The following is a 25,805-nucleotide window of genomic DNA, read 5'->3' as shown; positions in this document are numbered from 1 at the left end:
AAATAATTATTTTTATATTAAATTAATTTAATAATTGATAAAAACAAATGAAATCCATTGCCCTAAATAACACATTACAGAGCAATCCTGATATTTGTATCCTGACGTCCTGTTGAAACACTGTAAAAAGTGGCTGTCAGATCTACCTAAAATACCTTTATACCTCATGTGGTATAAAGTAATTGAACTAGTTTTACTCAACCTGAAAATGACTTTGATTGAAAGAATCGTTCACTCATATTTATGTGGGTTGAATAAAACTAGTTAATTTTCTTGTTACCACATGAAGTCATGTTTCAGGTTGATCTAACAGCCACTTTTTACAGTGTAATTGTTCAACAGTGACCAGTAGCTGATTCTAAATGCATCTAAAGATGTTTTACAGGAAACTAGTGGTCTCTATTGGAAACCATCAATCCAATTCCAATTAGAAAGCAAAACCATAAGGTTTCAATCCTAATGCTTTCTGATGGTCCTGTTTCAGCAGGGACAGTTAATAATTTACATAAAGCAGATGATCAGAGCCAAATTAGCCCAGCAAAGTGAAGAATCCCTTTTAAAGTATCTAAATGTAGATTTGGGTAAAACGTTGAGTATAAAGTTAAACTATAATTGGAGCTTCCTGTGTATGGTTTACATAGACTACTATCATATTAAACTACAGGCTTTTTCACAAGAGAGCCAAGCTAATGTTGATTCTGGTCTCAGCTCAAGCTCTGTCGCTGTCCCTTTTATCTTGCTGGTGTTGTGATAAATCGTGCTATCTTGTGGGAATGAGTTACTGTCTGTATCGGTAGAGCTCTACATGAAACTGTAGGTGTGATGTTCTGATAAATTACACTAAGTTAACTTCTTATACAACAGCTTCTTGGTCAGTTGTCCCCGTTCCACCTTATATGGGGCAGCAGACACATTATGTCAGGCCACTGAGGCGCTCAGCATTTAAGGTGAAATGGGAAAATTAAGGGCATTTAAGGTGGAAAATCCTCCACTCGATGGGATAGACAGATCGTTAGAACACTGGCTCTCCAAATCTGACCTGACTTCTGCATGATTATTTCAAGCTTTACAAGGTGACTCGCAGCGGCACAAGAACACCATATTTTGGCAGATTTTTTTTTCCTCTTTACTCAGTAATGTGAATTCTTTCAAATTTAACAAACACGTCTTACATAGTGCAGCTGTAAATAAATAAAAAAAAATATTACATTATTTTTTGCGTTCAGGTTCATTTCTCTGGCAGTAGAGAGTACTCAGAACCAGTAAGATGTATGAGAGATGTGATGTTCCTAGACTGTTGTTTTGAACAGTTATGCACTAAAATTGTCTTACTGAAACGCAACAGTTTACTGCAGAAAATCTGTCTTTCTGTAGTGACAATTCTTAATGTTGATTTTCACTGATTGACCTTACTTCAAACAATGGGATCTCACCATGTGGCCATGAGGACTAGTGACATGACACTATGGGCATTTTTTATAATTAAAATTAAACTCATAATAAATCTAAACTTTACTTTAGGAAACAATTTAAAGGACTCTAGTAATATCTTTAAAATAGGATTATGGTTTGGAACAGATACCTCCTAATAGGAAGTACCCTATAAATGATGATTGTGTATATATTTAGCTTTTTACTATCTATTTTAATGCCTTTGGTTTAAATAGATCAGAACACAATCCTGTTAGATCTGAAACATCATTGTATTTTGAATAGTTTTTACTCTGGGACTGCAGTTTAGTCTAATTCAGTAGAAAAGCTCCAGATACAGTCATTTTGTTTTTGCTATGATATTTAAAGGCCTATTTTAAGTACCCAGACTAGCACAATCGAAAATCTTCTATGAGCAACTGACACAACATATTATGTACCCTGCTTGGTACAGGGTTACCAGGACCCTCCCCTGGGGTTAGTGTTTCTCTGCGAATTCCTGGTGGCCGGGCTCAGGTTCCTACTCAAACACACTCACTAAACCTGGCAAATAACAGATGAGTTAACTCAGGTGTGTTTGAGCAGAGCAGAGCAGATCAGCTGAGGCAGATTTCTGTTTATATGCACTAAAAATATATCAATATACCAGCTGAGATTAGACACCCAGATTACATCATTTCAAGAACAAACTTTTTTACACAATTTCTAAACAAACTTCATGAGTCTCTTATTTTTACTAATTTTTACTACCACAATTGTCAATTTCTGTTTATATTAATGACACTTTTTCAAACTATTTTTATTATTTATATTTCCCCTTTTAACCTTTTGATTATTGTTTATTTTATTGTGTATGTTTCTTATGTTTATCTTATTTTACCAGATTTTTCAGCTTTTACATTTGTAAGTTTACTGTTATTTCTAATTTTAGCTCTCTGTGAAGAACTTTGGGTATTTATTCATTTTTTCCTTGTAGAGACTCACATCGATTATGACTGATTTCAGAGGTTTCAAAGTAGCATCATGTAAATGATCATAAACATGAAGGTCATCTGGGGATTTTCCACTCTGCACAGAACAGAGCTCATTCCAGGAATGAACGATCAGTCTGGGGATTTTCACTGCTGATGTTCTGTTCACTGAAACTTCAGCTCTTTACACCTCTAGAGCATCAACACTCACTCTGCCTTATATATCTTCACACTATCAATCATTTCAAAGTCAGACTGACATTAATAAAATTAAGACAAGCACACGTTATATTAAAAATAATTTTATTAAAATAAAGTTGTTGGTTTTTTTTTATATTGTTGTGATTTTTCTGGTATTTTAGGTCAGTGGTTCCCCACTACTGACTGTGTGCTCACACTGTTTTACACAGCAGCTCCTTTATCTGTGTCCAGATCTGGATGGTCATCTACAAAACACACACACAGGATTGTAATACAGTGAGTTTTAACTGAACACCATTATTAAAGCTCAGCAGCACGAGATTCCTGCCCAGTGAATTCTGATTGGATAAACAGAGATTGTTTGTAATAACATACCCTTTTATTCACCTCCACCTGCTGACTCCACGGTCACTGTGTAGATGTGAATGACCTTCTCATTCCTTTTGTCCATTACTGTATAAACTCCACTATCAGATGGAGTCACTGCTCTCAGCTGAAGAAGAGTGGATGCTCTTTGTTTATATTCCGGTTTACACTGTAGTGACCGTCCATCCACTGTACAGATCTGACCACTGGATGGTCCAGCTGCACCTGTACTTTTATAATACACCTCCACTTCCTCTGGAATGTCCAAATCCAGGACCAGAGATTCGCCAGCCTTTATCCGAACTGAAGTACTCAGTGCTGAGAAAAGAAAAAAAAAACACAAAAAGGAGCTTCATTAAAATCAGTCCCTGTGCACCACTGTGTGTGTGTGTGTGTGTGTGTAATAATGTCTGGTGCACCACACATGACACTAAGACACTGCACAGTACAGTGGTAGAGTTTGTGCTGTGACCTATGACACTGCAGAAAACAGATGGACACTTACGCTCAATCTGAAGACGCACATCACAGATGTCTTTATCATCACACTGACACGTGTACCAGTCTCTCTTACTGAAATCAGCATCAGTGATGGTGAGAGAGAGATTCCCCTTCAGGTACTGATCATGGATCATCTGATATCCCTCCTTTGATCTACATGAAGTCTGATCACACTCAGCCAGGACATCAGTGGGTTTATGGAACACAGACCATCTGACCAAACCAGAGCATCTCTCAGAGCAGGGCAGAGTAGCAGAGTCATGAAGATTCACCTTCACTGGAGCAACAGCTGACAATATCTCTGAAAGAGACCAAAGGGATGAAAATGAGGATAAAACAATAACCGTCCAACTTCAACACAAGTTCCTGCTGATAGAAGAGCAGATTTTAACTGTCACCATCAAACAGAAGATTTAAAATGCAGCATTTATAAGAACTAGTTTAAAATGAAGGTAAGTGAAGTATATTATATATTATGGATAATACAATATTACCAATATAATATAAAATATAAAACAGTGTTATATAATATAATAATCCATATAATAATATCATTCCTATTTACCAAAGTGAAAGTAAAATACAGTAAAGTCTTTAATAAGATGATGGAGTGTCAGTTCAGTTCTTACCAGTAGTGAATGTAGAGATCAGTAGGATCAGGATACAGAGAGCAGAACTGCAGGACTGCATGACTGACCTACAGACACACACACACACCATCAGTACTGACCAGGAGAGGAGAGAGAGAAGAGAGAAAGAGAGAACAGAACTGACCTACAGACACACACCATCAGTACTGACCAGGAGAGGAGAGAGAGAAGAGAGAAAGAGAGAACAGAACTGACCTACAGACACACACCATCAGTACTGACCAGGAGAGGAGAGAGAGAAGAGAGAAAGAGAGAACAGAACTGACCTACACACACACTCCTACATCTGATCACACAGACACACCAAAGAAGAAACTGATGAAGAACCAAACTGTCTGTGAAGTTTAAATGGTCAGATTTGACCACACTGTAATGGTCAGATTTGACCACACGCTGTAATCAATAAACAACACTGTCCTGCAGGCTACCGGCTCTGAATGAGTTCATCAGCTACGTTTAGGTGGCAGTAATAAAAGCAGTCCAGTGAAAATCACTAATAAACAAGCAGCATTCAGGATAGTAAAATATGATGTGACCAATGGCGTTCCTCCAGCTCTTTAGCCCCGCCCACTCTCAGCAGTCAGAATAATCCAGTGTGCTGGTGTAGTAGAGATGAAGGAGGATTCAGGCTGAAGTCTTATTTTCTGTTTTATCTGATTTTCTCTGTCATGTTGAGATTAAACACTAAACATAACCGGTTTCCGTTTGGCAGTAACAACAGTGGTGCAGTGCGCAGACACTGATAAGAGAAAAGGGGACCTCGACATGGTGACATACTAATATCTTAATCATATTACAGTCAGAACTGAAACAGCTCATCACTGTCTGCTTTTCAGCTCCTTCTGTTTATGATAACCACACTAGAAGACTCTGAGAAGACTTCTAATAGACTGACTCCCTCTCACACCTAAAGACAGTGTCACGGCTTTTAGTCACAGACTGTGATTTAGCAAAGACTGTGAATCTTGCAGGGTCACTGTTTACAAGACTGCAACTAGAAGATTATTTCCCATCATGCACCTGGTGGAAATTCAGAAGCAGATAAACCTTTTCCTTCCACTCTGTAGTGGTACAGATGGGAAAATAAGCTGGCTGGGCGTGTAAAGATCTGGGGCTCAGTTCACTGTAGAGCTGTTTACTCTGACAGATCATCACCCAGAGTCTTTAACTAACCTGTAAAATGTGCAGCTACTTCTTTAATTTGATATAAAAATTTACACATCAACAGAACTTGCAGCCATTCAGTATTGTTGATTAGGTGTCATGAACTAAACCAAAAACACACAAACAAAATAAAAACACTGTAACAGTAAACAAAAACAGGAAATCATTGCTGATTCTTCAGTAAAGCCGTTCTTAAAGTCCTCTGCGCATTTAATCACATCACTGTTCCACTCAGAGAACCTGAGATACTAAAACAGCCAGTTTACATTTTCATTAATAAAAACAGATTATTGTTTTAAAGTGGAGCAGATTTGTCTTTTTACAGAGATTTCAGGCATAAGTCAGTCTTTCAGAAAAAGACTGACTTAAGACTGCTGTCCTGACCACCTCACACCAACCAATCGAGACGACGCGAGTGCGACGCAACTCCAGCAGGACTCTCATGATTTCATTCCGACACTGTAAATTTGTCTGCGACAGTGAAATCACCTGAAAAGTCATTTGGTGTGAGGCTGGCATTAGTTCAGTAAAGCAGTGCTGACTGAAGATGAGCTGCATGCAGTTTGGCGAGTGTCGGGCAAAGGAACAATCGATTTTGTGTTGGGGCAAAAATTAATGGGGCTCTATGGGAGGAATGAGGGATGAAAAAACAACACATAGAGCAGTGCAGGTCAGTATTGCTGTGGATTAGAGCTGTGGCTGTGGCTGTGCAGTAGAGTTTGAGGACCTGCCCTGAGGGAGTGCATGCAGTTTGGTGGCTGTCGGTCAAAGAAAATAATGGGGCTTCTGTGGGGGAGCAGCATGAATGGGAGTCTATAGGAGAAACGAGGAATGAGAAAAAAAGAGTCAAACAGATGAGTGCAGGTCAGAACAACACTGAATTCATGCTTGGGGGTCTCTGAGATAGTAAATGTGGAGCAGAAGTACAGCAGCTAGGCGTACAACTTTTTTATCTTATGCAAAAAAAAATCAAGAATTAACAAAACTATCTAGAAATCTAGAAAACTGCAGTGTGAGCTAGCGGACAAAGAAGAAGAGGAGGAAGAATATAATAATAGTGTTGTTTTGCTAATTATTGTTATTTCTATTTTTATTCCGAGCTCCGCTGCCTGGGCCCCGCCCCCTGTTACGCAGCGAGGCCGCTCCATTACACTTCACGTTCGACCTGGGCGGCTGAGCTGCCAGCTAGGGGCAGTGACAAGGAGGCAGAGCAGCGAGCTCTCGTTCCCTCTCGGCTCAGGTGCTCACTCAGCCTTTTAAAAGAGCTGAGAGGGAACAGAGAGAGAAGCTGGAGGGACAAGCAGCAGCAACTAAAGATGGAGGAAGAGCTGAAAAGCTTAGAAGAAGGATTGAGTAAAAAGACTGACTGACGCCACTGAAGAGTGGCCAGCGTACCTTTGGTTAGGTTTTAGAGTTTGTTTATTTTGTGTGGTTAAATAAATATGGCTGCTGCAGCCCTAAACCCTGCCTCCAGCGTCCTCCTTGAGCCCGGGGGAGCACATGCCGTGCTACAGTATTATAGATGGTCGTGATAGTAGTTTTGGTTGGTTTAGCTGAAAGTTAACTGTTTTATTCACACTGTTAAACTGTTACTGTCAGATTTACTCTCTCTCACTCTCTCAGAAAAGAAAGTAAGACACTGTCACTGGGCCAGTACCAGTCTGGTCACTGGGGCAGTACCAGTCTTGTCACTGGGACAGTACCTGCACAAAAAATATACCGGCACAGCAGCTTTTCTCTGACTGTACATGACGTGAGTTTGAACTTACAGATAAACGAAAGATGAAACAGATGAATCACAGAACGGTCTGTGAAGTCTGTGTGAGCTCATTTCACTACTTGTATGAGAAACACAGGACCTTATTCCCATCAGTAACACTTTTAATGCTGATTTACAGCACATTAGAACCACGAGATCAGCCTCCTGATGATGATCAGATCTACATCTCTAGATCTCAACTCTTAAAACTGTGAGTGTGGAATGAGACAGATATATAATCTGTTTCTGTCTCTTCAGGCTGGACTGATCTGTAACGCCTCGGTTGAAGGAGCTCTCAGCTCAGAGCTACAGGAGAGTCCTGATTCACACACTTCCTCTGTGTAAAGCCCCTGTGATCTGTGGTCTGTGGTCAGCTGTAGCTCAGCTCTGCAGAACAGCAGGATTACACACTCTTTAACTGAGCTCTTCTACTAATACACCAATAATAACATACATTATTATAACTCATATTTAGAGAAATGACATTAGTGAAAAGAAAGAGAGACAGAGAGAGAGAGACAGAGAGAGAGAGAGAGAGAGAGAGAGAGAGAGGGAGAGAGAGAAAGAGATGGAAAGAGAGGAGGTGGGGGTGAAAATGAAATTTTGTGCATTTTGCATGTTGCTATGACAGTTTTAATTCACATCAAAGAGGCGTTTAGTTGTGGGAGTTCTGCACACTCTGCACGAGCATGTTCTGATTGATGGGCAGAGCTTTATAAACTCTGTGGATGTCAGAGTCTTTATCTTACAGAGTCTGTGTGTGTTTATGGTCTTTATCTGGTTAATGTTCTCTCCTCTGGTCTCTTTATAAACTCTGTGGATGTCAGAGTCTTTATCTTACAGAGTCTGTGTGTGTTTATGGTCTTTATCCGGTTGATATTCTCTCCTCTGGTCACTCTGTTAGTTCAGTATACTCCATTATTTTCTTTGACCGACAGCCACCAAACTGCATGCGCTCACTCAGGGCAGGTCCTCAAACTCTACTGCACAGCCACAGCCACAGCTCTAATCCACAGCAATACTGACCTGCACTGCTCTATGTGTTGTTTTTTCATCCAAACTGCATGCAGCTCATCTTCAGTCAGCACTGCTTTACTGAACTAATGCCAGCTTCACACCAAACAACTTTTCAGGTGATTTCACTGTCGCAGACAAATTTACAGTGTCGGAATGAAATCATGAGAGTCCTGCTGGAGTTGCGTCGCGCTCGCGTCGTCTCGATTGGTTGGTGTGAGGTGGTCAGGACAGCAGTCTTAAGTCAGTCTTTTTCTTGTCTTGACGCTGCGTCAAAATCAACCGAGTTTAATATTATCATAAGTTTTAAGTCTTGGCCCATGCGAATGGTGACGTGCCATGGGCACGCGAGAGAGCGAGCGGGCAAGAGAGAGAGAGGGAGAGAGGGAGAGGGAGAGAGAGAGAGGGGGGGAGAGAGAGAGAGAGAGAGAGAGAGAGGGAGAGAGAGAGGGAGAGAGAGAGAGAGAGAGAGAGAGAGAGGGAGAGAGAGAGGGAGAGAGAGCCTGAAATCTCTGTAAAAAGACAAATCTGCTCCACTTTAAAACAATAATCTGTTTTTATTAATGAAAATGTAAACTGGCTGTTTTAGTATCTCAGGTTCTCTGAGTGGAACAGTGATGTGATTAAATGCGCAGAGGACTTTAAGAACGGCTTTACTGAAGAATCAGCAATGATTTCCTGTTTTTGTTTACTGTTACAGTGTTTTTATTATGTTTGTGTGTTTTTGGTTTAGTTCATGACACCTAATCAACAATACTGAATGGCTGCAAGTTCTGTTGATGTGTAAATCTTTATATCAAATTAAAGAAGTAGCTGCACATTTTACAGGTTAGTTAAAGACTCTGGGTGATGATCTGTCAGAGTAAACAGCTCTACAGTGAACTGAGCCCCAGATCTTTACACGCCCAGCCAGCATGTCTTCCCATCTGTACCACTACAGAGTGGAAGGAAAAGGTTTATCTGCTTCTAAATTTCCACCAGGTGCATGATGGGAAATAATCTTCTAGTTGAAGTCTTGTAAACAGTGACATTATAATAAATAATATAATAATAATAATAATATAATATAATAAAGTATCTGCTGATACTCTGATCTCCAATATGTATATATAATCTATATATTGATAGTTCTCTATAGACTCTACAGCGTTATAATAAAGTATCTGCTGATACTCTGATCTCCAATATGTATATATAATCTATATATTGATAGTTCTCTATAGACTCTACAGTGTCAGTGTTATAATAAAGTATCTGCTGATACTCTGATCTCCAATATGTGTATATAAACTATATATTGATAGTTCTCTATAGACTCTACAGTGTTATAATAAAGTATCTGCTGATACTCTGATCTCCAATATGTGTATATAATCTATATATTGAAAAAGTATCTGCTGATTAGTTCAGTATAAGCTCCACTCAGAGGAAGAGTCCGTTTAATTAAGATGATGTTATGATAAAATCCTAATCCTAATCGATCAATAAAGTCTTCATCAGTCATACTCACCGCTCTCCTCTCTGCTCCTGTCCTCTCCTCTCCTCTCCTCTTGTCCTGCTACAGTGACCGAAGCTGCTTTCACACTGAACCCGACAGATTCACCGCTGCGCTTTCAAACACGCAGCATCATAGACAGATCACATGTTTCTGCCGAGTCTCGGCCAATAGGAGAGCAGGACGCGTTTAGAAAGCTAGAGAGCGCGCTGCCCACTTTCCCCCCAAAACAACGAGCGCAGCGCAAACTGGGAGCGCAGTGAAGCGCCTCTCTGCCACATGAGCAGCGCGCGCAGTGCAAACGGCATTCAGAGTGAAAGTAGCTTAACACTGTAGAGTCTATAGAGAACTATCAATATATAGATTATATATACATATTGGAGATCAGAGTATCGGCAGATACATTATTATAACACTGTAGAGTCTATAGAGAACTATCAATATATAGATTATATACACATATTGGAGATCAGAGTATCAGCAGATACTTTATTATAACGCTGTAGAGTCTATAGAGAACTATCAATATATAGATTATATACACATATTGGAGATCAGAGTATCAGCAGATACTTTATTATAACGCTGTAGAGTCTATAGAGAACTATCAATATATAGATTATATACACATACTGGAGATCAGAGGATCAGCAGATACTTTATTATAACACTGACACTGTAAAGTCTATAGAGAACTATCAATATATAGATTATATATACATATTGGAGATCAGAGTATCAGCAGATACTTTATTATAACCCTGTAGAGTCTATAGAGAACTATCAATATATAGATTATATACACATACTGGAGATCAGAGTATCAGCAGATACTTTATTATAACCCTGTAGAGTCTATAGAGAACTATCAATATATAGATTATATACACATATTGGAGATCAGAGTATCAGCAGATACATTATTATAACACTGACACTGTAGAGTCTATAGAGAACTATTAATATATAGATTATATACACATATTGGAGATCAGAGTATCAGCAGATCCTTTATTATAACGCTGACACTGTAGAGTCTATAGAGAACTATCAATATATAGATTATATATACATATTGGAGATCAGAGTATCAGCAGATACTTTATTATAACGCTGTAGAGTCTATAGAGAACTATCAATATATAGATTATATACACATATTGGAGATCAGAGTATCAGCAGATACTTTATTATAACGCTGTAGAGTCTATAGAGAACTATCAATATATAGATTATATACACATATTGGAGATCAGAGTATCAGCAGATAGTATATTGAATCCCTATTAGTTAACTGAGATCATTGTGTTTACTGATCTGATTCTTCAGTGCAGCTGATCAGACACAGAGACTCATTTCATGAAGCTCCTGATTCACTTCTTGTGCAGATGGTGTTTCTGTTCTGCGCTCTGTAGTGAGAAATGGAACAGAGAGAGGGAGATTTTTACATACCACACACTTCTGCTCTCTACTGCCTGCCTCGGTGGGGTTTTGTGGTTGAACTTTGTGTTTGTGCTGTTGATGCCCTTTGACGCCTTCCGATAAGTGGGGCAGATCTGTATATGAGCACTTAGCTGAGGAGTTTCACAGGACTCTCAACCTCATAGTGGGTGTGGCTGTGGTTTAGAAGAATACAATAATAGCATAACTGACCGTATAAGACTCTGATATGTATTTTACAAATGTGTGGAAGAGAAAGCAGCACACAGATCATAGCTGATTTAACTTAGTCACTCAGTCTTCGGGCTGGTATAAAATTTTGAGTCAATTGAATTTCGAATAATAAGTTAACAGAACAGAAATCTGTGTTTTATGTCCTGTAAATATTATTTATATATACTTTAAGACAGACTGGACACTGGACTTTTTAAAAACCCCATTTGTTTTTACAGGGTTCTTAGCTCAGCTCACTGAATTATCTTCAGTGAGATGCTGATATAACAGTGTAAACCAGTTTAAAACACAAAATAAATTAATCTTGTGCTGTGATTGGCCTAATGCAGACTCTGATTAGCTGATGGACCTGATCTGCTTTGTTTACAGAGGCCTGATGGTCAGCAGAGACAGTGGAAGGTCAGTTAGACTCAGATTAATCTCATTCTAAAGTGTTTCATTAGACTGATAAGATCATAACCTAAAGCTTTATGATTATAAGGTTGCTGTGTTTCCTTTATTAAAGATTCATAATAGTTTATCTGTATCTTTTGAAAGTTTGATCTGCTGAGTTTTCACCCAAAACAGCAAACGGCCACAACTGTACATAAACAGACACTGATATGATCAGAATAAGCCTCTCTGGTTAATAAGAGATGGAAAAAGCTATAATCTGACTGATTTCACCCATAGAAAGAAGCTAGAGACTAGGGCCCAATGCCATTTCTTCTTTTTACCCCTACCCCTTGTTTTTGAATGTCAAACGAACCCCTTGGAACTGAGTTACAGGGTAGTGGTTGAAATCTTCCCTCTGAAATGGGACCCTCAAATAAAAAGAGCATCACTTCATTAACAGCTACCAGCGCTGCTCTGTAGGCGACCCTGCCAGTCTGCAGTGACAGCAGAGGAGGGTAAAGTTCAGCTCCTCACTGCTGGGCTTTAGTTACATTTAGGGCATCATATGCCTTCAAAGAGGGGGGCAATTATTTATTATCACCCACCCCTAATTCTTCAGTGATATGAAGCTGAAGTCAGATATTCACCAGATTCTCGTTTGAATTTTCCCGTTCCACCTTAAATGGTGCAGCAGTTACATTCTGGTGCTTCAGGTATCAGAACTGCTGGACTATTTAAGGTGGAACGGGAAAGTTAGCTAGCTACCGAGACATTAGCATACTATTAGAGATTTCTTATGCTTGTTATGAAGAAAACGACTATAATACACTGAAATGACATTAAACTAAGATAATACAGTGGTTTTCATACTTTGTAGTGGAGAAAATTCTCACATTTGTGGGTTTCTTTGGTCTCTTGTTCTCCGTCTTGCCAGTTTTTCTTTTTTTCTCATAACTCTCTGTTTGGAGTTTCTGAAAAACCTCTGTTTTGAGGGTCATGATGCCCAACACTTCACCCTACCCCTCTATCTCAACAAGAATTGGGACACCCTACCCCTAGATGAGAACGCTCAAAACAGAGGGTTAAGGGCTAAGTGGTGGGGGTGAGGCGTGAAATGGGACTGGGCCTAAGAATTAAACTAGGAGAGAGAATAAAACTGCATATATACAGCTTTAAACACTGTTTTATAGTGATATGCATGGCTGGTGTTCATGATTTATTAATATTAGAGCACATCTGATGAAGTATTAAGTTACAGTAAATTGAAACATAATGGTCAAAACATTGACAGTAACAGTAAAATGTTTAGTGTTTTTAATGTTGAATGTACACAAGTACGTAATGAACTTTACTGATGTTTCCCAGTTTTCCAGGTTCTAAAGCAGGCAGAGCTGCTAGAACCCAATCACACTGAGGGATCCGCTGTGTTTGCTAACAGCTGCAGCTGAAGCTAACAGCAGTTTATCAAAACCTTTACTCTCCCAGATGAAGATAAAGTCTCCAAACACTATGACATCACCAACTCGTGCAGCAGAGTGTACACTAGGACGGTATGTGGATGTGTACATTTATATCTTCAGAATTATGGCTTTGTGGAGAGTTTGCTACAAGGCCACATTAGCTACAAGCTAACGTACATTCAGGCAGAGCTGCACCACATCCTGTCTAACACACAGTGCACTGGTTGGGTGTAGAACCCGTGAGTCCTACTCAGGGACTAAGGAGCCCTCTGAGACTCAGCCATGGTCATGTTCTCCTGCTGAACCAAAATAACAGGAACAGCAGGTTGTTGTGTTTAACCCTCTCATCTCCCTGAACTCTGACCTGAATGATTTCATACAGAGCTGGGAGATACGGCACAAACGCAACATCACAACACTTAGAGAAGATTTCATGATTCACCACGTCACCATGTTTATGTTTACTGACATCTGATAAGATAGATCAGACAAAATGGAGCCACATTTAATAAACACTATGAAAACCTATGAAACATTTCAGATATTACACTGGACTAAATCCATTAAACAGGACTAGTTATGATCTCTTTTTAAACCAGACATGCAGCTGGGGAGTGTGTATTAATGTACTGGTGATGTCCATGATAGGCTCTGATTGGGGCATTAGCTTAGCTGAGGTTCAGAGTTTAACCCCAGTTTAAACCTGAAAGAGAGTCTTAAACTCCATCACTTTGTCCTCAGAAGCTGCAGTTTAAAACACACCTGTGGATTAAACTAAACCCAATTTCTGTGTCATTTAAAATCAAACATCTGCCTGATAAAGACACGGTTTAACTGAGGTTTAGAAAGATGATCATAGCTGAAGCCCATTTTCAGCTCAGACATTAATATTTAATACCTATACCTACAAACATACCTCCTCCATAATGCTCTGAGGACTCCATGGCCTGTTCTAATATAATGCTGTAGTACTTTACTGAGGTTCTGCACTAAACTGGAGGAGGTGTTTATCACTGCAGTCTTGATTAGTCTTTCAGAATATTCAGTGAAGCTGGAGATGAGCTGTGGTTATGTTAGTACAGGTACTGACTGAAAAAGGGAAACTGTGGTCACATCACACACCTCATCTCAAAACCGCTCATTCTTCTTTCCTCCACACTCACACACAGGAAAGACACAGTGAATGACATGAGTCGGCTTGTAGCTTCTGCTAGATTAAAACCAGAGGATGAGGTGGAAATAAAACAGGCTGTTACTGAGTTCTGAAGGGAACTGAAGGAAGATTAACATTTTGATCTCTGTATGTGAAAATGGTATATATGAGTGTGTGTGTGTGTGTGTGTGTGTGTGTGTGTGTGTGTGTGTGTGTAGGTGTGTGTGTGTGTGTGTGTGTGTGTGTGTGTGTGTGTGTGTGTGTGTAGGTGTGTGTGTGTGTGTGTGTGTAGGTGTGTGTGTGTGTAGGTGTGTGTGTGTGTGTGTGTGTGTGTGTGTGTGTTGTTTTTGTTTGATCTTGTTTTGGTCAATCAACCTTTATTCTCATTACACATTGAGAGTGACTAATTTTCAAAGCAGTTGATAATTTACAGATTAAAAGGATTGAAAAAGAAAAAAGTTAATCAGATGAAACTAAAATCAGGTTAAACTAAAAATAAACTACATGAATAAATTAACAAATAAAAACAACATGAAACAAACAGGGTAAGTGTGCTTATTAAGCCCACCGAAATCTTTGCTCAGGTGTTTCTCAGAGACCACCTGAGTTACAGAGGATCTCTGTGGTGAAAATGCAACATTAATCTTTCATTTGAAATGTATTGATAAGCTCATGTAGAACATAAAACAATGATATTTCTTTCTTTCTTCTGTTTTTGCTCTTTTCCTCAGGTTACTCATGATGTGGACACCAATACTCATCACTAAATCATGCTGAGGTTTCTCTGGATTTCCTGAATGTCCTGAAGAAATTCTCTGTCTTTGGCAGAAAGCCATAAAAATCTGATTGGGAACTGAAGGTGTAATCCTCAGTTCGTTTCAGTTAGAGATACAGGCTCATAGTCGACTCAGTTTTCTGTACTTTTATTATCACAGGCCTCAGTAACAAATACACAGCATGTTATACTCATCTTCACCTTTGGTTTCATTTATTTATGTCTTCCTCTAAGAATATTAATTGTGCCAGCACTGTGTCTTTTTGGAACAGCAGTAGAAATGACAAAAGTGTTTAGGAATGTTTTTGTTTCCAACAAACAAACAAACAAATAAATAAATAAATAAATGTTCTGCTATCTCAGCATTTCTTTTCTAATGCGCTGATGAAAAATGACAGTATGTGATGTGATGCTCTTTTAGCTGAACAGTGAATCCACACAGTGATGTTCCCACATCTGTAAGAGTGGCAGCTGTTACTGTAACAGAGGGACCAACTCTGGGTTAAAGAGCGAGACGTTCGACTCTAACAGAGACTGATGGGTAAATCAGTTTGAACTCACCGTACTGTGGAACGTCTGAATGGAGTTTGTAGCTGATGTTCAGTTACTGTGTATTAATGTAAACACACACACACACACACACACACACACACACACACACACACAATACACTACACACACTACACTACACACACACACACTACACTACACACACACTACACTACACACACACTACACACACTACACTACACACACACTACACATATACACGCACACACACACACACACACACTACACTACACACACTACACTACACACACACACACTACACACACACTACACATATACATGCACACACACACACACACACACACAATACACTACACACACTCACACACATACACAGTTCCTCAACTACAAAATTAATACATGTTGTTTGTTTTAATCTGTACATTTTTATATAATATTCATGTGCATTATAGTTTTGAGTTTTGATCAACATGACTGACCACTGGCTAGCTTATATTTTAGAGCTACATGTTTATTATATTCTGTTCTGAGTTATTAAAATCAGATTTTACTGTGTTTATCATTTCACTCCTTCACACTTAGACCTACACAGTCAGATAACACAAACACGCAAACTACACTGCGCACATACTACACATACACACACTACACTACACTGCACACACTACATATACACACACTACATATACAGACATGCTACACATACACACTACACTACACACACCACACTACACACATTACACTACACACTCCACACATATAAACAATACACTACACTATACACACTACACACACTACATACACTACACACACATACACAATACGCTACACTATACACACTACACACACTACACAGCACTGTGATAAATGTACCTGTAACTGAGTCACATTTCAGATTCTCATCCAACATCAGTGTCTGACCTCACAAATGCGCTTCTGGAAGAATGGTCAAAAATTCCCATAAACACATTCCTAACCCTTGTGGAAAGCCTTCCCAAAAGAGTTGAAGCTGTTATAGCTGCAAAGGGTGGGCCGACATTATATTAAACCCTATGGATTAAGAATGGGATGGCACTGAAGTTCATGTGTGTGTGAAGGCAGACGAGCAAATACTTCTGGCAATATAGTGTATATTTCGCTGCTGTCTGAACAAAACCTTGAATCTCTATTTTTGTCATTTTTCAGTTTTTGGCATAATCTGAAAATGCCTATTGCCTTTTACGTTGTATGTAAATTTCATGATAAACGAACCAAAAGAAACATGACATAAAAAGATGTCTAGTTACACTGACTTGCATTAAAAGTAAAGTATGTTTTTTCTTTCTTCTGTAAAGTTATTATTTTGGAGATACAAGGTTTTTTTCTGACAGCAGCATATACACTATATTGCCAAAAGTATTCGGTCGTCTGCCTTCACACGCTTGTGAACTTGAGTGACATCCCATTCTTAATCCATAGGGTTTAATATGATGTCGGCCCACCCTTTGCAGCTATGACAGCTTCAACCCTTCTGGGAAGGCTTTCCACAAGGGTTAGGAGTGTTTATGAGAATTTTTTGACCATTCTTCCAGAAGCGCATTTCTGAGGTCAGACACTGAAGAACTACAGACACTGATGTTGGATGAGAAGGCCTGACTCAGTCTCTGCTCTAATTCATCCCAAAGGTGTTCTATCGGGTTGAGGTATCTGAGTGCAGGCCAGTCAAGTTCTTCCACACCAAACTCGCTCATCCATGTCTTTATGGAGCTGCTTTGTGCACTGGTGCACAGTCATGTTGGGACAGGAAGGGGCCGTCCCCAAACTGTTCCCACAAAGTTGGGATCATGAAATTGTCCAAAATCTCTTGATCTGCTGAAGCATTAAGAGTTCCTTTCACTGGAACTAAGGGGCCGAGCCCAACTCCTGAAAAACAACCCCCCACCATAATCCCCCCTCCACCAAACTTTACACTTGGCACAATGCAGTCAGACAAGTACCGTCTCCTGGCAACCGCCAAACCCAGACTCGTCCATCGGATTGCCAGATGGAGAAGTGTGATTTGTCACTCCAGAGAACACGTCTCCACTGCTCTAGAGTCCAGTGGCGGCGCTTTACACCACTGCATTCGATGCTTTGCATTGCGCTTGGTGATGTAAGGCTTAGATGCAGCTGCTCAGCCATGGAAACCCATCCATGAAGCTCTCTACGCTGTTCTTGAACTAATCTGAAGGCCACATGAAGCTTGGACGTCTGTAGAGATTGACTCTGCAGAAAGTTGGCGACCTCTGTGCACTATGCGCCTCAGCATCCGCTGACCCCACTCTGTCATTTTACGTGGCCGACCACTTTGTGGCTGAGTTGCTGTCGTTCCCAAATGCTTCCACTTTGTTATAATCCCACTGACAGTTGACTGTGGAATATTTAGTAGGAGGAAATTTCACGACTGGACTTGTTGCACAGGTGGCATCCTATCACGGTACCACGCTGGAGTTCACTGAGCTCCTGAGAGCGACCCATTCTTTCACTAATGTCTGTAGAAGCAGTCTGCAGGCCTAGGTGCTTGGTTTTATACACCTGTGGCCATGGAAGTGATTGGAACACCTGAAGTCAATGATTTGGATGGGTGAGTGAACACTTTTGGCAATATAGTGTATTTTACTGACACAGCAATCCCCCCACTCTCTACAACGAGACCAGAACTGAAAAATCACTGAATTAAACAGGTAGGACAGCTGTAACATGTTGCATGGGCACCCACTGCCACTGGATCTTATGTCACCATAACTGCACATTTTATTACAGATGAGTGGCAACAACATCTCATGTGCTCCAAACAAGAGCAGTGAATGAGAGCCTTCTAGTTCACTTGCCACATCGCTTACATTTGTTTTATTAATACTAATTCTATGTGAATTTACCCGCTCATTTTCTTGAGAGTAGTTATATTGTCTTTTTGGGGTTTATTAAATCCAACACCAATACATCCTACATTTGAGTATTCTAAGTGCTGTGTATCTCATCAGAGGTGGGTACTAACATAGTTCCTGTCCACCTATTTTATTGGAGGCACTGTCAAGGTATACTTTTTACAGTCATTAAGATAGAACCAATCCATGAGTAAGCAGTAAATTAGTTCAGAGCTACTAAACCACATTAATGGAACCCAGGGTGCCCTAACAGGACATGTGGCCAAGTTCATATATTTACCATGACCCGGTGCAGGGGCGCTACACATACAATGCAGAAAACTGAGCAGGCTCCAATTTAAAAAATCTACGCAGTCCATCTGTTTTGGACTCAGCGTGTTTATTTTCTAAACTTGATCTCCGCATTTTTGTTTGAAAAATCGGACTTGGTGTAAATAGTCCTGGTCTGGAACAATGGCCCCTAAGTTTTGACATTTAGGTATAATTACAAGTTCATATGTAATAACCACTGTTCTCCTCACTCAACACTCAACAATGAACAGAACACACCACATTTGTTTATCCATGACGTCATTTGCATTGACCATTAATAGATATTCGTGGGCAGTAATGTAGTGGGATACAAGGCTCACTCACTTACTGCTTAAGTTACACGCTTACCGGCATTCCTTTTTCACACCTTATGTGTCTCATTTTCTGTTTTAGCACACTCTGAGACAAAAGTAATGCATTATCTGATGTCCTGAACTGGACACGCTGATGTGTGGTTGAAAACAGAATTGTTGTTTTAACACATCAGTGTTGAGAGTGAAGGCTGTGATTTGTAAAGCAGAAGCTTCAGGCAGATGTGTGTACGCAAGGTCTTCTGAATCAGAATATTTTTGTCTAAACCTACGTGTAGTTTCACCGACAGTCAGAACAAGAATAGGAGAGATTTATAACAGCTCTACTGGTGATATAATAAATATTGCAGATTATTATTAACATCAACCTTAAGAATTCAAGGCTCTCTCTGATAAATGTCCATGTATGCTTTAGTCAGCTAGACAGCATGCTCTCAGTTTTTATTATTTATTAGAAATTATTTCTGAGAGAAAGATTAGTGCATAGTTCAAGATTAGCGTTTCCTCAGCTCTCCTGCACCGGACCCCTTATAGGATTTGATTTAAACCCTGAAGATTGATTCACAAAGCCTTATTATTCAGTAACTACAGAGACTTCACTGTAAACTAATGGAGCTATTATTAGGTTATAGATGTGTGTAATAACAGTTTTTTTAATATAAAAACTATTAATATTATTCTTCTTATTAATAATATTAATATTATTCTTATTAGTTCTTCTATAAGGTTTTATTTAAAAGCACACAGTTAGTTAGACAGTATTAAAAATTATTCGAAAGGTAATCAATAGCTGCAAGTTGTTATGTTATTGACATAAAGTCAATATTAAAGATCTATTAATATTCAGTATGCAGGAGTGTGGTGACGCATTTGGTTCTAACAGTCGTACCGTTTTTAGAGCCAGTGAGGATCAGAGAGATCAGCTGTGTTTCCTCTCTGGAAGCCTCTCTATCAGCTCTCACCCTTCCTGAACAATATCAGAAAATACATCATTCTAGAAGATCTGTGACATACAGGAACACAGAGCTGCACAGCTGACAGTTCAGAACCACAGATTTAAAAAGGTTTAAGGATTTAAATGTGATTAAATGAGATTAATGATGCACTGATACTGCATTTCTGGGCTGATGTTATAACTTATATTTAATGCTCATATCCAAAGTTCCTCTCTACCAGTTATTAGATTATGAAAACAAAGCGCTGGCCTCATCATCAGGAGATAAGGTTGATCTCCAGTGACGCCACAGCCATCCGTGGCCATGAATAAAAAGGAAAGTAGCTTGGAAAAGTGCAGATAATCATCAGCCAATACATTTAATTTACCAACACTTTCATTTAGTGAGTTTAACAGTTTGATATCAGACAACTGTCCCCTTACAAACTCACTGTTCTCCAGCTGAAAGGTAGAAGGTTAGAATTTGTCCGTTTTTTTAATAGAGCACTGCAGTGCAAGCAAAATGCTCATGTTTACTAGGACAGTGAACATTTCAAATCTAACCTAGTCCACTTCATCTGAAGAAGTCCACTTTGTTTTCAAGGTAGTGGACATAAAGGAATAGCCAGTCTTTTAAGGTTAGTATGTACCTAACATTGGACTATGCTTGTGTGTTCTGAGTTGAGCTGGAGCAAAAATATGGACAGTATGGGGGTCCATAAGGATCAGTTAGAGAACAGCCGGTTTAGAAAGCTGAATGAAATTTCATGTTCTATCAACTTTCCTTGATTTTGCCTGATCTGTAGTTCATAGTCTCACAAAGTGTATTGGCAGAGCTGAGAGCAAAATCAGGGAAAAATCAGGGAAAACCTCAACTACTCAGACACAGTCAAAATCTAATGGCATATGTTGAGTGGAACTTATGCTACTGTGACCGAAACAACTTGTGGAGCAAGGCGTTATGGGATGGCATGAAATAATCTAAAGTTTCAGCCCTAGAATATCTGTAAAACCACACTTACCTTTAACAGTGACCGACACTGTCCGTATGAGAGCCGCTCCATCGTTGACCTCTCACACCGTGTAGACTCCACAGTCAGCAGACACCACGTCTCTTAGCACCATGGAGTTACCACACACTGACACTCTGTCTTCATACCCCGCATTACAGAGCACGGAGCGTCCATCCACAGTGCACATCTGGACAGGGGTTACAGATCCTCCATCAGTCCGGGAGAACGTTAGAGTCACTGGATGGAACGTGAACAGGTCCAAGATGAGGGGATCTCCAGCTGGTACTTCAACAGAAGAGCTGTGAGCTGCAGGAGAGACAAGCAGAGATCTTTGTAACACTACCATACCAGGGTCACTGAGAATGGCCCAACACCCAAATAATACCTGGATGACAGCGTTTCTGATGAGTTCCTGGGGCTGATAAACTGTGCAGAAACAGATGAGGTACAGTCTGTAACTGTACACCTGTTTAGTGTAGGCTTGATATGGTAAACTATAGTAATGAGAATCACTAATAGATTCCATCTAATCGTGATTGATCTAGTTGTAGTAATTCAAATTAAAGTTTAAATCAGGTTGGTCTCATAATGTTACAGTCTTCCACACGCAGAAGGCCTTCCCTAGGGAACCATGAATGAGGGCTTCAAAGATTACACTGTGCTTACATCAAAGTTAAAACAAAAGGACAAAGCCTATTGTAGTTATTAATACAGCACTATGTGAGAAATGGTAACTCCCCCTACAGTTTCACTTTTACACCACTGTCGTAAAAATACTCATAGCACTGTGAGCCCCCCTCATGGACATGTGCATTTGCTGATGAGCTGAAGGACAGAGGATCTGACCCATCTTTGCATGCTAGCCTGAAACAGGATGATGACAGCAGATGACTTTTGGAATTCTGAAAAAACTACAAAACTCCATGAGACAGGAATAATGTTACAGTCTGCGCCACAATCTTTCATAAATAACATCGGCATGGATGAATCCAGCCTCTTTTTTGGTCACTCTCTCTTTTTCTCTTCCTCAATTTCTCTGACAACATCTTCTTTGGTCTCTTCGCAGCCTCTGCCGTGATGTTCAATCTGGGAATACTAAGCTTCTTCTTATAGCTGCTGAAGACTCAGTTGTTGGTGTATGACATGGTACCAAAAATCGTTAAGCAGTTATCGCGAGAGGTTCTCCTGCTGCTCCTCTAAAGTTACATAGTGCTACAGAAGGAATTCTGGCCTGGAGTGGCAATAACAGAGACCCCATACTCACTGTTATAAGTCAGTGTAACATCAAAATGATTTTGGAGCAGTTATTTTAAGGTACAATTTTACATAATGTATCTTTAACACCCTAATAAAAAGAACAGATAAGGAAAAGCTACAACATATTATCCTACAATTCCTGTGTCAGAACATTCCTGATGACACTCATATACACGATCCAATCATACTAAAGCAGGGAAACTCATCTTCTACAGTGGTGGTGATAGGAACCAGGTTTTTCTTTGGGGACTATTTTGCTTCACAGTGCCCTGCATAAATCTGTCCACTCTGAATGAATTTCAAAATACATTTTATATTTTAGAACCAAAATGTATTGTAAAACAAAACTGTTTTAAAACAGTGTCTCAGACATCAGATATCCATAACCATTTCATGTAGTAATTTTCTGTCAGGGAGCCTTTAGAGGTGGATGTCTGGTTCCAATCACCACCACTGAAAGTAATTATGCGAAAAATGTGATTATCATGCTGTAAAACACTCACGGTTGGGCTGGAGGTTCTGGAAGCAGATCACTTCTCCGCTACATTTGGTGTGATAAAATCCTCTGGTGGTGTAATTAACCTGAGGAACGGTGAGGCTACTCTGGTCCAGGTGTCTCTCACAGCTGAACTCCGACTCTTCTTTAACTCCACATTCGGCCACTTTCACTCCACTCTTCTCCCAGGTTTCCACCCCTGAACAGGGCTCTGAACAGTACAGAGTAGCCGGGTCATTCAGATCCTTCCATGTGGTTTTGATGAAGTTAGCCAGTGTCTGCTGACCTGCTGAAGAAGAACAAGTGTTTACAGTTATAGACAAACTGTGCATCACGGTCAGTGAGTGTAGATACAGTGGAAGTGTTTCTAGCTTAATAGCCTTTAATCTCAGTCTATGTTCCATATATTTACTCTCTAAAGATGAAGATGTGGAAGCAGCTCCAGTGAAGCTGAGTCCAGTCTCAGTAAGTCAGTGAGGCTGTTTAATGAAAGTGTGCAGTGTGAGCAGTGAGGACTCTCACCTGATAGGACTGCAGTCAGGACTGTTAGGACCCAGAAGCTGAAGAGCTGCATGGCTGAGCAGAAGGTGGAGACTCAACACAGCCTGCAGGAAACTCACCAACAGAAAACATAAATATGTTCAAAATAAATGTTTTATATTAGAAACATATTTAATTGCATGACACTCATCATCCACATCACCCTGCGCCTTCAGTACAGCTCCTGTACAGAGCAGAAAGAGAACTAATGCTGACATTTTCCCCCTTGAACCCCTTAAAATTCCAGGCTTATATAATTATAGAATTATAAGTCAAATTCAGCACATTTTTCAAAGGTTATGTACAATAAAGTTATTCACATTTCTGAGTCCAGGAAGGAATAAAAATGCTCTTTCCAATAAGTAGTCCATAAATCCAAAATATTTTATTTATTTAAAGTGTTAAAGTCAAGGAAATTAAAAATAGCTGAAGAACTGCTGAAGAACATACTTATCTTCTGGAATGTTCATCGGATGAAAGAAAAGAAGAGATTTTACTGCAGTGAAAAATGTATTGTGTAGTGCAGTATTTCAAAGTAAGTTGTTATGGCTGAAATAAATGGGGTTGATAATAACAACAACTAAAATAAAAAATAAGAAAACAGAATTTAATTATCTACTGTGCAAGAAAACGAAGCCCAAAGAGGTTTAGAAGCACATACTGTTCAGATGTTCTCTCTGCCAAGAGGATTACAATAAATCACATTATGGATCCTTTCAAAACTAAGATATGACTTCCTAGTTACAAGCACACCTCATCAGGGATGAGCAGTCTGGATGACAGTCATTTAAACATGGTGCAGTAACATCACATCATATCTGGTATGGAGACTGAATGGTAGTGAACTAAGATGTTTTGGACTTATAGACGTTTCTATTTTGAAAGGACAGTTTTATAGAGTCTTAAACTTGACATGCGATTCCATTAGATTGTCCAGTTAGAGCATCGGGGCCGTCAGTGATTTAGAAGTGTTACAGTAGAAACCCTTCATATTTGGTATGGAGAAAGTGTGGTGAATGGGGGGCTATTTGAGATTCAGCCGTACTTTCCCCCTTAAAAGGAAGGAGGGAATGTGAAAGAGAGACAGAGAAAAACACCTCAATCCTGTGGAAATTACACCACTTCCCTTTATGTGTTACGTCTCTTCAGTGTTATGTTTTCTTTTTCTCTGATATTATGGAAAAGGGTCTCCTTCTTTATTCCCATGAGCCGCGCGCTGTAACAGAGCATGTTCTGCTGTCTGAGGTTGATGATATTAATCAGAATGGAAAACATGTAATTGAATCCTACTTGCTGATGGATGTTGTAGAAACTTCTCTCTCTCTTTCTCTTTCTTCCTCTTTTTATCTCCTCCCAAAGTACATTTCAGTGTTCTGTTTCACTTGCTTGTCTACTCTTTCCTTTCCTGGCAGCCACAGGACAGTACGTCACCACTTTACACTTGACCTTGCAGTCATACTTATTTTAATGGAGGGCTCTGCTGCATCGCATGATGGTTTGAGGTGTGGCAAGTTCAGCTAAGTTCAGCTCTATGCAAATTAATGCAGCATTGCGTTCAGCCAATTGGGTGAGAGTTTCCCAGGGAGGGGATCCTACCCTGGACATATAAAGCCTCTCCGATGGTGAAAGAGTGAGCGCTTCTTTCTCTCTTTCTACAATACACGGCAGTTTAACATCTGAAATATCTGCTTTTATACAGAGCTGCAGACTGAAGATCTGGAGGGAAGACGTTCAACTGGACAAAGTTTACAGGCTTCGAGGGGGAGGGCAAAATTTAAAGCAGGTTAACATTACCTGCTAATGGAGCTAGCTAGATTGAGCAAGCTAACTTTCTAGCTTGTGTGGACCACTGGGGCATTCTGCAAATTCGACAAGGCATAAGTCTGTATCCTAGTCTCATTTTAAGCTTCAGTGCTACAGAAAACGTGTCAGATTGTTCAGCACAGTTCCTTCATGTCCATCATGATGTAGAAGCACCAACCAGAGAGATCGGCTCGGCGAACTGCGGTGAGAAAAAGTGCAGGTGGACACGAACCTTAAGAAGCCAAGTGGAGCTCGTTTCTCAGCTCGTCCAAGAAGTTCACTAGAGGAGAAGATGGAATGAAGAAGGTGCGGAAACAGGAGCAGCAGTCCACAGCTTCAACCACAAGAGCTGGACTGCAGGATCTTCAGCTGGACTGGAAGCTCGTTATGGTCACTCCTATGGGCAGAAGAGAGTGAGGACTGTAGTGTGCTCAGATTCCTCAAGCAGCTTTTACGGAGTGTAAACTTTCACAGTTTTCCATCCATTATAGCTGTTTATCTTATGTCACTTGAGCTTTTTTGATAAATAATTTGAAATGAAGTTGTCTTCCATTTATTTAATTAACTTAATCACAAACTTGTTTTGGTTTTTACTCTTTTACTGGACTCTATTGAAAATTCCCTTATTTTGAAATTTGGAAGAGTAAGTAACTCAGTCATTGTCCTCTTAAGTTTGAGCAAGTAATGACAATATTTTCTGGACAATTAGTAAA

General features: G+C 39.8%; 1 protein-coding gene across 1 annotated transcript; it reads right to left on the bottom strand.

Moving 5' to 3' along the window:
- Window positions 1–2,804: 2,804 nt before the first annotated feature.
- On the bottom strand, window positions 2,805–9,625 carry LOC118803441. The gene is made up of 5 exons (XM_036563926.1): window positions 9,568–9,625; window positions 4,100–4,167; window positions 3,475–3,771; window positions 2,991–3,287; window positions 2,805–2,848 (listed from the first exon to the last, which is right to left on the bottom strand). The coding sequence occupies exons 2-5, from the start codon at window positions 4,158–4,160 to the stop codon at window positions 2,805–2,807; spliced, it is 699 nt and encodes a 232-aa protein (XP_036419819.1). The 5' UTR covers window positions 4,161–4,167; window positions 9,568–9,625.
- Window positions 9,626–25,805: the final 16,180 nt, after the last annotated feature.

Source organism: Colossoma macropomum, unplaced genomic scaffold (assembly GCF_904425465.1).
Source record: "Colossoma macropomum unplaced genomic scaffold, Colossoma_macropomum, whole genome shotgun sequence".
NCBI lineage: Eukaryota > Metazoa > Chordata > Actinopteri > Characiformes > Serrasalmidae > Colossoma > Colossoma macropomum.
Note: the sequence above shows the minus strand (reverse complement) of the source record. Positions and strands in the feature narration are given on the sequence as shown.

Bases quoted from the DNA above. Each gene is read 5' to 3' on its own strand.
- LOC118803441 (XM_036563926.1), bottom strand. From the start codon at position 4,160: ATGCAGTCCTGCAGTTCTGCTCTCTGTATCCTGATCCTACTGATCTCT. The intron at 3,772-4,099 runs GTAAGAACTGAA...GGTCTCTTTCAG, and splicing joins GATCTCTACATTCACTACTG to AGATATTGTCAGCTGTTGCT. The intron at 2,849-2,990 runs GTGAATAAAAGG...TGTGTTTTGTAG, and splicing joins CGTGGAGTCAGCAGGTGGAG to ATGACCATCCAGATCTGGAC.